The sequence below is a fragment of the Podarcis melisellensis genome (genome assembly GCF_964234715.1).
Source record: "Podarcis melisellensis genome assembly, chromosome: 9".
NCBI classification, from domain to species: Eukaryota; Metazoa; Chordata; class Lepidosauria; order Squamata; family Lacertidae; genus Podarcis; species Podarcis melisellensis.
The window spans coordinates 77,886,053-77,898,571 of record NC_138541.1 but is presented as its reverse complement, the minus strand read 5'-3'; the positions used below and the strand labels follow the sequence as shown (position 1 = coordinate 77,898,571).

The following is a 12,519-nucleotide window of genomic DNA, read 5'->3' as shown; positions in this document are numbered from 1 at the left end:
ATTCTTCCAAAGCCGCTCTTTATTTGTAAGCTGGAACAGAACTGAACTGAAGAGCTCAGTCAGCCTGCTTATATAGAGCTCCAGAACAACGTAACTGTAGCAACTTTCTAAAACTATCCAATCACTGAACATCACTTTCAATCCTTCATTTGCATAACTATCTACAGTATCCCCCTGCTGGCCCAGGGTGAGAACTTCAGTACATAACACCCCTCCCCAGCGAGATAAGGCATTAGTTACAATCGTAATGGTTTCTTTATATACAGCACTACACGTAATGGTTCAATTAGGCACAAAACCGTATCTGTTACATTTCACATACTTAGACCAACAGTGATACATGTCCAACAACATAGTCCCTTAAATAAGTTGGGCACTTGGAAACTCTGCCAGACCTCCGGGGACTGGTAGCCAAGTCCGGGGGGGCCACACAATTCTTGCTGAGGCTGTGGTGCGACCCTAGGTGGCGTTGAAACCAAGTCCCCTGGATCCGCTGCTGTGGGTGGAACCTCCGCAAGTGGAGTTGGTGGAATGTCAGGCACGGCAGTGGTCTGAGTCTGTGGGAAGTTCAGCAGACCCTCTGAAGTGGCTTGGTTCGGCTCCATGCCCGCAGTTTGCGAGAGAGGTGTAGGTGGAGCCTCGCCATCTGTAAGTGTCTGTTCCGGAGCCACGAGCACAGTTGGGGGCACCACGGTAGTGTCCAAGTCCCCAACCCTGCTCCTAAGCTGGTCTATGTGCCGGTGACACAAGTGTCCGTCTTGTGAGTGCCACCTGGTACGAGCGAGGTCCAGTGACTCCCACTACTGTGGCTGGCACCCAAGGAATGTCCCCCACAAAGGTCCGGGCAAAGACATGGTTTCCTGGCGCGTTGGCATAGCCTGGGGGTTCGGCCACGGCAAAGTCTGGGTGCAGCCGGTCGATTGGGGACCTGAGGCGGCAGCCCATAAGCAGTTTGGCAGGACTCCGCCCTGTGGCCGCATGAGGGGTGATGTGTTGTACAAACAAGTATTCGGCGACCCGCTCGTGCCAGTCTCCCTGGTCCAGGTGCACCAAGTGCCTCTTTTGCTGAGTGCACCATTCTCTCTGCTTGCCCGTTGCTGGATGGATGAAATGGTGCCTTTAGGGCATGGCGGATGCCCAGTCCCAAAAGGTACCGCTCAAAAGTGCCTGACATGAACTGTGGTCCGTTGTCAGAGACAAGGACCACAGTTCAGGACACCCATGCGTTGCAAAGAGGCCTCGCAGCACCCGGATGACGGCCTCAGTAGTGGTGGAGGGCATCAGGGCCACCTCCAGCCATTTGGAATTGGTGTCCACCACTACCATAAAGGTCCGGCCATGAAAGGGGCCGGCCAGATCGATGTGCACCCTCGACCAGGGTGTCTTGGGCGTCTCCCAGGTGTGTCCCTTAGCTGCCGATGGCGCAGGCCTCAATTCTTGGCATGCTTGACAGGCGGAAACCCAGGCAGTGATGGAATCATCCATGTTAGGCCACCAGACGTAACACTGAGCCAACACCTTCATTTTGACGATTCCCAGGTGGCCAACGTGCAGAGCCTCAAGGACACGTTGACGGAGTCTTTGGGGAATCACGACGTGGTCTCCCCACAGCAGACAGCTGCGATGAGCTGAGAGTTCGTGTTGTCTGGTTGTGAAGGGCTGGAACTCCGATGCAAAAGGCCCTTGTGGCCACCCCCTCCACACCCAGTTGAGCACATGGCTGATGGTGCGATCCTGGGCAGATGCGGAGGCCACAGTGGCAGCTGATACAGATGCTGCCAGAAGATCCTCAATCCTCAATCAGGAGGAGCGATGAAGCAGGAGCTGGGTCTTCCACAAACGCTGGAAGAGGGCAACGGCTGAGGGCGTTGGTATGGCCCATCGATTTCCCTGGGCGATGGACGAGCTGGTAGTGGTAGGCAGCCAGGAAAACAGTCCATCGCAGCATGCATGGTGAGGAGGCCCAGGAGCAGCTTGTAGTCGGTGATGAGGTCGAAAGTCCTGCCGTAGAGGTATTCATGGAACCTCTTCACTCCAGCCACAAGTGCCAGTGCCTCCTTGTCGAGCTGGCTGTAATTCCGTTCAGTCAGAGATAGCGTCCTGGAAAAGTAGGCGAGCGGTGCTTCTCTTCCATCTGGAGCAAAGCATGGGTGGAGTCTGTAATAATGCATGTCCTCGGCTGCACCCCATCTATTTTATTTTGCACTGAAAGCACACTATTTCTTAAATCTTGCTTCTTAGATTGAAAGCAGAACCAGACTCCGTCTTGAATGCAGACTTGAAATGGGAATTTGGATTCAGATTCAGTCTGTCTTCCATCTTGTTATAGATAATTTGATTTCTTTGTATGTTTTTATGGGGAACAGGGAAAAGGTTATAAACATTGATGGGATTCTAACAGGGTCTTCTTCACGGTTCAGAAGTTACCTGTGTGGAGCTAATCTCTGAGCACAGGTGTGATATGCAGACAAGGCCTCAGTCCCTCCAGCAATCGTGCTGCAGCATTCTGTACTAACTTCCAAGGGAAGTCCCACATATGCAAATAATATAGTAGTTCTGCTGTCACCACATTTCTTACTCTGAAGAATAGTCGCTAATAGACTAGATCTGTTTACAGTCTGCTTATATTTCCATCTGAAAATCAGCTGAAACCATAAGCAGCATTTGAGAGAAAAGGCTTTGCTTTTGGCATCCAATTTTGGTTTTCAAACACTTGTATACTAATAATACATCAGTTGTTCCACTGAACTAATTATAATTTTTCATCTTTGCATGATGACTTTGTGCTGACTAAATTGTTTTCAGTCATTTTTAGGCTGGGCACATCACACTACAGAAAAGGGATTGAACTACATAAACACATTTCAGCAATATAATGCAAAACTTTCTAAAAACAATTCTAAAACCCTTCATTTTGAGTGGTCAGGCCAGTCCTAGAGTCCCTGTGAATGACAACAAGCAAATATAAAACTCATAAAATTTCATTGTAAGGGGAATAGTAACATTCCAGATTACCAAATGAGTTTTCTGCCATCAGAATGTGAGGTATTCCAGGCATGCTCTAACCCTTGCTCTGTATCTGGAATGGGAGGGTGTGGTCAAGGGTGATAAGTGATCTATTTTTCTTTCATCCCTTCAGATCTGCAAGAGCAAAGCTAAAGAATCGCAACAGTATTACCACAGCCTGGCCATCCGCCAGAGCTTGGCCATCCACTTCAACATCCAGCAGGACTGTGGCCATTTCCTAGCTGATGTGCCTGTTCGTCTGCTTCCATGGGAAGATCTCCATTCACCAGAAGAGGATGAGGAAGAGCAGGAGGATGACAAGCAGAAGAACACCGTGGACGTTTCACAGAAAGACAGCTCAAATCTGCCAGGAGCCACAAGCAAGCAGCGCAGCAGAGTTGTAGTCATCACTCGAGAAGTTCCCTACCTAACTGTGGCAGATTTTGTGCTGGAGTCTTCAGACTGCCATGCCAGCAGCCCAGACTTGTATGAAAGGCAGGTATGCCTCCTCCTCTTACAGTTGTGTTCTGGTCTAGAACACCTGAAACCGTATCACATCACTCATTGTGATCTGCGTTTGGAGAACCTTTTGCTGGTGGACTATAGGGCAGGGGGAAGCCTTCTGAACAATGAGAGCGTGGAGCCCTCTCCCAGTGCTGCTTGCCCTGCCAGGCTTATAGTGAGCAATTTCTCTCAAGCAAAACAAAAGAGCCATCTGGTGGACCCTGAAGTCCTAAGAGACCAGTCCCGCCTTGCCCCAGAGATCATCACAGCAACACAGTATAAGAAATGTGATGAGTTCCAAACCGGCATCCTCATCTATGAAATGTTACACCTGCGCAATCCCTTTGATGAAAATCCAGAGCTGAAGGAAAAAGAGTATACTTGTGCTGACCTGCCCAGTATCCCTTGTCGTTCCCTTTATTCCCTGGGGCTTCAGCAGCTTGCTAACTGCCTGCTAAACCCTAATCCATCGGAGAGAATCCTTATATCTGAGGCCAAGGGAGTCCTTCAGTGTTTGCTGTGGGGGCCCCGGGATGATTTGTTTCAGACTCTCAATGCCTCTTCCAGACCAGCACAAAGAGATACTGTGCTCCAAAACTGGCTGGACATCAAACGGACGCTGATGATGATCAAGTTTGCAGAGAAGTCTTTGGACAGGGAATGCAAAGTCAGCCTTGAAGACTGGCTTTGTTGCCAGTATCTGGCTTTTGCCACTACAGACTCCCTCAGCCGCATAGTGAAAATCATGCAGCAACATTAGTTTGTAGCCGCTGCTTTCACTTGGATGCACCACAATCCTCTCTTCATCCCCAGCCTCATCTATGTGTGCAAGTTTTAAAATTATAACCTAGAACTCAAGGTCACCAATAGTGAGCAAACTGATCTTGCCAGGAAGCTCTGTTTCCTGTCGTAGGTGCCAGGGAGAGGCCTGAAGCCTAGTTTAGCTGGTGGTTTGTTTGGACAAGGAGGTGTGTAAATTTATTAAGGAAACCACTATTTATTACATTGCTGTTTGGAGGTGTAAGAGTGTGGAGTGAGTGCTGCAAATGGCAACATCCAGTGATAACTGCAAGCAGAATTGAGTCAGCTGTGAATGAGTCACCAGAATGCACACCACTCTTCACAAAGACATGGCCTCTGCTCCATGCCTTTGTCATTCTGGCCCCATCTCAGGGGTGACTTGGCCATATCAGTCATACTTCCTGCAGGTGCAGTCTTTTATTTGATTGTTCCTTCCCCATGAGACAACCCTGGACCACAGGGTGCAGACTGAACAAGTTTCCTTGTTTCTTTTATCCTTGCTGGGGTCAAAGGACACATTACATGGAAAGCCCCAATATTTGCGGTGTGTTTTTAAAAAACAAAAACACAACCTAGTGATTTTGAGTAGAAGTGTGGCAGGAAAGATGGGCTCATCCCTTCTCCTTACAGGTCATTTTCCCATTCAGATTTCTTGCCTGCACTGCTTCCCCTCACCCCACAGAGTTCCAGGCGCAAGTTTACCCTTCTTGTGTGTTGCTTTTTCGTGCCTTTGTCTTCTTAACTCTGATGTATCAATCTAGAATATTTCCAATAGCAGCAGCAGATGTGTTTTTCTCTTTTTGCCAGCACATTTGACACAGTAGTTCTGCTAGAGATTATTGATGGCCTGTTAATTATAATGTTAGCAGAGCAATGCCAAGAGCAAAGGGATGGTTTGAAGCAAATAGGAGCAGCTTTTCCCCTTCTGCTATCTGGCTGGTGTTTTACCCCAAAACCAAGGGTAAAAATGCCAGGCTTCCATGTCTTCTTTGTAAAGCAACAAGGAAGCAGGGTATTAAAGTTGCTCAGAGCTCATCAAATAAGCTATGTAAATAGAGATGAGTTTTCTACAGGTGTGGTTCTCTTGGGGGCAAAAGATGTTGTGCAGCTATCACAAAACAGTTACGTTTAGCAGTTTTAGTTTATGTAGAAGCTGGCTATCCAATTGCTGTCATTATCTAGTTTTTGGACATTTTAGCTGTTTAAGCATCATTGGCTCAGAGGGAATTGCTGCCTACGAAGTCCAGTGGCCTGTAAAAATGTTTGCGCTCCTTCCCTGACACACTGGCCTTTTCCTGTGGATCCATTACAGTACAGTCCTGCTGCGCCTGATCTCTCTGCTCAGTATTGGTTGGACTTGTTTGAGTAGCTCTGAACTGATGGAACTGCAGCCCAGTATTTAATTCCCACAGTTGGGGTGGTTTTTGAAATGTGGACAGCTCTTGTGTTGAGCCCATGCTGCTGCTGCTGCTGCTCCTCCTCCTATGGATATATGTGCAATTTTTTGATGTATTATATGAGAAAGCTGTGTTAGTGTTTACGTTGCTTAACCATATGTTAGATCTTCCCCCTTTCCTTTTCATGGCACATAGATGCACAAACTTATGTGTCATCTTTCTCCAGATTGATGTTTCCTTTCTTTATTGTTAAACTGTGACTAACCTGTTTACTTCAGCCTTAGAGACAAATAGCCACTTTGAACAGTTCTTGCATGTTTGGACCAGAAACTGAAAAGCAGACCTGCAGAAATTATGTCAGCAAAGTCAGCTCTGTGGTCTTGGAGCAGGGTGTGGATTCCTCACTGATGCCAACCCTGTAGTTCATGAAAATCTGACCCCAGCATAAAATATGTGGTGGCCTCTTTAAATGCTTTGAATCTTCTTGCTTCAGTACTTATTGATTATCAGAAAAAGACCAGACAAAGCTAAGAAGTGTGTGAATGTGTCCTGTATTGCTTTAAAATAAAAGTGCAAAATTTGTAGGCAGGCAGCTGTCCTGGCACACAAAAGGCCCCTCCAGACTGGGTGGTGTGAGGGGAATGGCGAGTGTATTCTGCAGCATGTCACTGACACAATAATAGTGCATTAGTGGTAGAGTTATTCTGCACTGTCCACACCTCATTCCACTTTAATGGCTGTTCTGCAATGATTCCCTGTTATTGCATGATTGCCACCTGGAAGGGCACTCTTGTACGATAGCACAACAAAAGCCAGACAAAAAATAAACATGAACATCCATGGTGTAAAAGGTTACAGGATTTCAGCAAGAGGTTGCGGGCTATGCACTGATTGGAAATGAAGCAGTGCTGACCACAAAATGTTTGCAAACAGTATTGAAAGTGGGGTTTTGCATAACCACCACAATTTCATCATGAGCACAGATCATGGAGGCACAGTCAAAAGGACACCTGGAAGGCCAAAGAGCCAAATGTAATGTAATGCAGCCCAGAATGTAAGAGGTGGTTTTGCTCCATGAAGCCCCCTGAATGGGGCATTTGGTACAGACCTCTGGCCAGATTCTTTGGAGAGTCTTGCACAAATATCCCATGCAGCCCTATATCACACAGGTAATTGTGTGATTGCTTGACACAATTCTTGCCTGTATGAGTCCACGTTGCTCACAGCTATGTGCTGGAAAGGTAGAGAACACCTCCTTCCCAAGTTTTATATATGCTTCTAGCTGATATCTGTGTGCACATAAGTTCTCACTTAACCAGCATGCTCATCCTAGTGGAACATGGACTACTGACCATTCAGCAGGGCACATTCCTTTAGACCACTGCTCTACTTTTGTGCAGAGAGATACGTGCTTTGTGTCAGTTTCATGTGGATGTGCAGAGTAGACTATTGAATGTTACATGACCTTGTGTGTTTTATGCAGCAGATCCCAAAATTTTGTATCTTGTCTTTTAGTAGCTTTGTGATTTCATTTTGCATTTTGATAGCAGATTTCAACCAGTATTAGCATTGTGTACTCTAGGTGAGCATGGGGTATACACTCACTGCCGTCTCTTTATTTTGTAGCACTGAGTAAATTTGGTAATGAAGGATGGTAATAGGAATTCTGTGTAAGAGAGGGTGCATGAGGGAGAGGGAGGTACAACCAGGCAAGCATTTCCATTCTTGGTAGTGCCTGGAGCTACCTTTGCAAGCATCCTATTGAAGTCTCATTGATTTGTTGAGGGTTTGCCATTTAAGAGTTGGGCCCAAACCAAGCAGATTTCAAACCAAGACACTAGAACAAAATATTGTTACAGCACAGCATTTAAACAAAAGCCCTTGTTGCCCTCACAATTCGCTTCTGCAAGCATCAAGAATGAAACCTTAAATACACAGACACATATTTGTAGGGTTTGCATTTTAGAGCCTTTTTAGTTGAGCTCACCACAATTCATAGGATTGTGATTCTCAAAATAGCCATATTGACCATAAATGTATATATTTACTTATTGTAAATATATATACATTTAGAAAGCTGACACTCAGGCTTATTTTAGCACAATAAACCTAACCACAAAAAAGTTCTGGGAAATTAATTGTGGGTTAAAAGAATTTGAATGTGTACTTCTCAGAGCTTTTGGTGTCATTAATCTCTTCTGGGATGGCAACCTGAGTCAATGATTAATTACACTAACAACAGTGCCTTGTCACAGAATTAAAGCTAACAGGGAGAGAATTTTGCAGTGGGAATCGCCCACTGCTACCTACCAGCTTAAAAAAACCATATTGCCCATATTTTGAAGGGGGTGGAGTCTAAGAAAGCTTAGTTGGCAATTCAACCAGAAGGGAACTCTATCTGGTGGCTTGGATTCAGACTCGTTTGATACTATTGAAAAACCAAACTAAAAGTCAAACATATTATTCAAATCTGCAACTTGTATAGGGTATTTTAAAAAGAACCTTTTGAAATAGCTGCTTAGACAATGTAGAATTGGAAAACCTGTTGCTCTGACAATCTTTTTCAGACTCCAGCAACAAAATTGTACACATAAACCACCTGCAACTCTTGTTACAAAATCTAATATAAGTTAGTAATATCAAGGAAGACTATACCCAACCTGTCCGTTAGTGTGGAACTCGGAGCACATGGAAAACGAGAAAGGGGAAAGTGGCAGACTTCTTACAGGACCATCCTGCATGTTGAATTTGGCTAGAAAAGAAACAGAAATGTTGCTAAGGGAACTGGTATAACAGGAGCTAAATGGGACAGTACCTAAGTTTACAACTTACTCCCTCTCTCCTTTCTGCAAATTCAAGCCAGGAAGCACCGTGATACATTGTTCCCTTTTGAACTCTGTTTTACAACTATTCAAATAGGATCTGGTCAACTATCCAATAAAGTTAAGAGGAATTCTGCCTTTGGGACAGGTTTTTATTAGGGAACATCTAGAACCCATCAAAGCATCCTCAAACTTTTCACTTGTTGTTACCATTTTATGTTCTTGTATTTTATACTACCCTTCAACCAAAATTTTCAGTAAATTAAACATAAACCCAACAATAAAATTATTAATTATTATTTAATTAAACTGGAGCTGGTATTGTTTTGTTTTTTACCTGTAATCCTTGTGTGAAGGGCAGTATAGAAATTTAGTTAATAATTGAATTACAAAGTCTATTCAATGCAGAAGTGAACAGGAACTGACTAACCACCTATTTGGTCCTCAAAAGCCAGACAAAACAGGTGCCTTTAGCAGGTGTCAGAAAGCCATCAGAGAGGGAGATCAATGTACCTCTAATGGGAGGGAGTGCCCACATTCCACTGATAATGGCTCAATGTTCCTGTTTTGTGAATAAAGTGGTGCCTCGCAAGACGAAATTAATCCGTTCCGTGAGGCTCTTCGTATAGCGGTTTTTTCGTCTTGCGAAGCAAGCCCATTGACAGCTTAGCGGATTAGCACTACAGCTGTCAAGCGGCTTCCAGCGATCAGCTGTTAAGCGGCTTATCAGCGGAACAGCTGATAAGCGGCTTAGCGGCTTAAGAAAAGGGCGAAAAAAGCGAAAAAAAACCCGCGGGGGGATGCAAGATTTTTTTCGTCTTGCAAAGCAACCCCATAGGGGAATTCGTTTTGCGAAGCGCCTCCAAAACGGAAAACCCTTTCGTCTAGCGGGTTTTTCGTCTTGTGAGGCGTTCGTCTTGCGGGGCACCACTGTATGTATTCTCCTGTTTTGTACATTAATTGAATCCTAAACCACCAAAGTAGGAATCGGAAGTACCCCATAAATGAGATTCTTCATGGAGAGAGAACTGAGGTAACATATAAGATGGATGAAGGAACACCAGGCAGCCTTCCGATGTACAGTGGTGCCCCGCAAGACGAACGCCTCGCAAGACGAAAAACCTGCTAGACGAAAGGGTTTTCCGTTTTGGAGGCGCTTCGCAAAACGAATTTCCCTATGGGCTTGCTTCGCAAGAAGAAAGCCCATAGGGAAATCTCCGGGGACCTCTTTTAAATGCTAGCGGTGGGGAGCAAAGCCTTCCCCCCCCCCGGCCTTCAGAAGAGGTCCAGGAAGGCCGGCGGGGGCCGAAAGGCTTTGCTCCCCACCGCCAGCATTTTAAAAGCGGTCCGGGATAGCAGGGAAGCGCTTCCCGCTATCCCGGATGGCTTTTGAAGGCAGGCAGGGGGGGAGCAAAGACTTTTGCCCCCCGCCAGCCTTCATAAGAGGTCCAGGACCTCTTCTGAAGGCTGGCGGGGGGCAAAAGTCTTTGCTCCCCCCTGCCTGCCTTCCCGGGAGAACGGAAAACGCAGCGCTGCCTTCCCGCTCTCCCGGGAAGGCAGGCGGGGGGGGGAGCAAAGACTTTCGCCCCCCCCCCGCCGGCCTTCAGAAGAGGTGGGGGACAGACTGTCCCCGGACCTGGTCTGAAGGCGGTTTCCATAGGAACGCATTAATTGATTTTTAATGCATTCCTATGGGAAACCGTGCTTCGCAAGACGAAAAACTCGCAAGACGAAAAGACTTGCGGAACGAATTAATTTCGTCTTACGAGGCACCACTGTAGCTTTGATCCAGTCTGGCCCCTGTTCCATTACCAACTAGGTTTGGTTTAGACTGCTGTCCAAGCCCAGGATGATGGTTAAGGTCTCGCCTTAAAACCACACTCTGTAGCCAAGGTTTGCCCTGTGGTGACAGTTTGTGGCGAAGGATGATAACACATGATTCCAAGTTTGGAAAATGCACTAAGCCAAATTTTCATTGAACTCAAGACCCCAGGGGGGAAACAAGTGGGTGCAAGTGTCGCTCTAGGAGCCACATGTTTGCAAGTCATTCTCTGGCTTACCGTCAGGTGTGACTCAGGCCACAGTCCCCAAGTACGCCTTTCGCCGCCTTCCATATAAATGAATGGTTGTCATTTAATCGGGGCAGGAAGGAAAGAGTTGCACTTGTGTGTGACCTCCATGCTTGGTTTGTAACAGACCTCCCTGCGCTGGTTGGTGTGGGATCCCTCCATAGCTTGGAAGTACTTGGAACCTTAGTCTTACCTGTGTGGCAAGTCTTTGGTGCTGCACTGAACTGCTCATCTTTTGTTCACAAATAAATACAGCTCCTGAAGTTTTACTGACTCTTGCTGCTTCATAGTATTAGGACTTAAACAGGAGCATCCTTCACAAACCCCAGGGAATACTCAGGTAGTTGGTGACAATACTGCAGCGGAGGCAAAGTCTCCCTGGCTCTCTCTAGGAAGGACCCTGCAGAATTGCACTGTGGGGTTTTGTTGCCATTCACAAGCTTAGACATGCAGCCCTGGGTCCAGCATCATGACAAGCATTTTGAAACCTATTCATCCAATCCAAATCAATTTTACAAAGGGCATATTGAAGAATATTCACTCTGTAAAATTGCTGCAACTGCTAAAGTAGCCCTTTCCAGCTGTTTTTGGAATTCTGATGAGAGGAATGCGTAATTTGAAAATGACAGCCAACAAAATAGAAAGGGCCTAGATGCACAGTGCCAGCCCTGCACTGAGTTAACGGCACCTAACTCTTGGTTTCAGTGGGTTTGGCTCCCCTTAACTGCAGCCTTTATACTTGGGAGATCAATTGAAAGCACTCAACACCCGAGAAAACCTCCACAGAAGTTGCTACACCTTCCTATTTCTTGTGGGAAAGCTCTTGGCTGCAAAGCAGACAATTGAGCCTAGAAGGGAGGGGGAAACAGATGGTAGTTCACAAAATTGCCCGCTCACTTGTATGGAAGTGCTTCCCTTTACTCCCACCAATACCTTGCTTCCAACTCCTTGATTATCCCTTTAATTCAGAAAAGATTGAAATATTTTTTAACAAGGAAGAAATGCATCTATCCATATTTTTATAAATGAATTTTACTAACTACAAGAACAACCCACTTTGCCCTTTTGTTTTTCTGTGCCCTGTCTATATATTATATACATAGCTTATATGCACACAATGTGCTTGAATTTTAAAAATTCTTTTTTTCCCTTCAAAATACCATTTTCAGGATACAAGTAGTTAACCTGAACTTGCTCAGGCTTAGAAAGTTTATAGCTTTTGCCCTGAGGGATATTTTCTTTTAAATTGAATTATGCAGAGCATGTAAAATATTAAAGAACAATCCCTATGTTTTTATTAAAAAGCTAATTTAAAAAAAATAAAAAGTTCTACACAAAGGCAGTGGTATTTCTTTGCAAATGCCTCCAGGTGGGAAATAATCTTCTCTGTTGAAAGACTCCATTCTCCTGGGCAATCTGTGTTTGGAGTTCACAGAATTGCTGTATCCGTTGTTTCATATCTATATTTACACATTTTTATAGATATAACTCCTAGGCTACCTTTGTGATCAGAGGGCAATAACACTCTGGTTTGCTGTGGTACTTTGCTGTATACGCTGTGGCATACATGTTACTGTGTAAATAAACTAGTTTTATTACACTGAGAATCCAGGTGTGCCCTTGCCTTCACTTCTTCCCCTACTGGGAGTGTCGCTGACAATAAAGTGGCCTGAGTGTGGCTCTTTTGTGACAGATGCAAACAGGTGCAGCTTAGGGGAAGGAAGGTAGCAAGCAAGGAAGGAAGGATCTTTCTTGAGGATACCTGGCAGAAATGGATAGCAGCTTTTAAGGCCAATGTCCCTACTGCATTCTGGATGCCAACATCTGTGGTGCCTCCCCTGCGGAAGATCTCACACCAGATGGAACTGACCTGTAAAAAGGACTCCATGAATGGAAAGCAGAGACCTTTATGCACCCTTG

The 12,519-nt window shown here is 45.6% G+C and overlaps 1 protein-coding gene across 4 annotated transcripts in view; it reads left to right on the top strand.

Moving 5' to 3' along the window:
* The window catches only part of PEAK1 (pseudopodium enriched atypical kinase 1), a 71,753-nt gene extending 67,027 nt beyond the window's left edge, over positions 1–4,726 (top strand). For all 4 annotated transcript variants that reach the window (XM_081925532.1, XM_081925531.1, XM_081925533.1 and 1 more), the window contains one exon: positions 3,140–4,726. In XM_081925532.1, coding sequence (XP_081781658.1) covers positions 3,140–4,270 — 1,131 coding nt within the window. In that variant the 3' untranslated portion in view covers positions 4,271–4,726. The remainder of the gene's footprint in view (positions 1–3,139) is intronic.
* Positions 4,727–12,519: the final 7,793 nt, after the last annotated feature.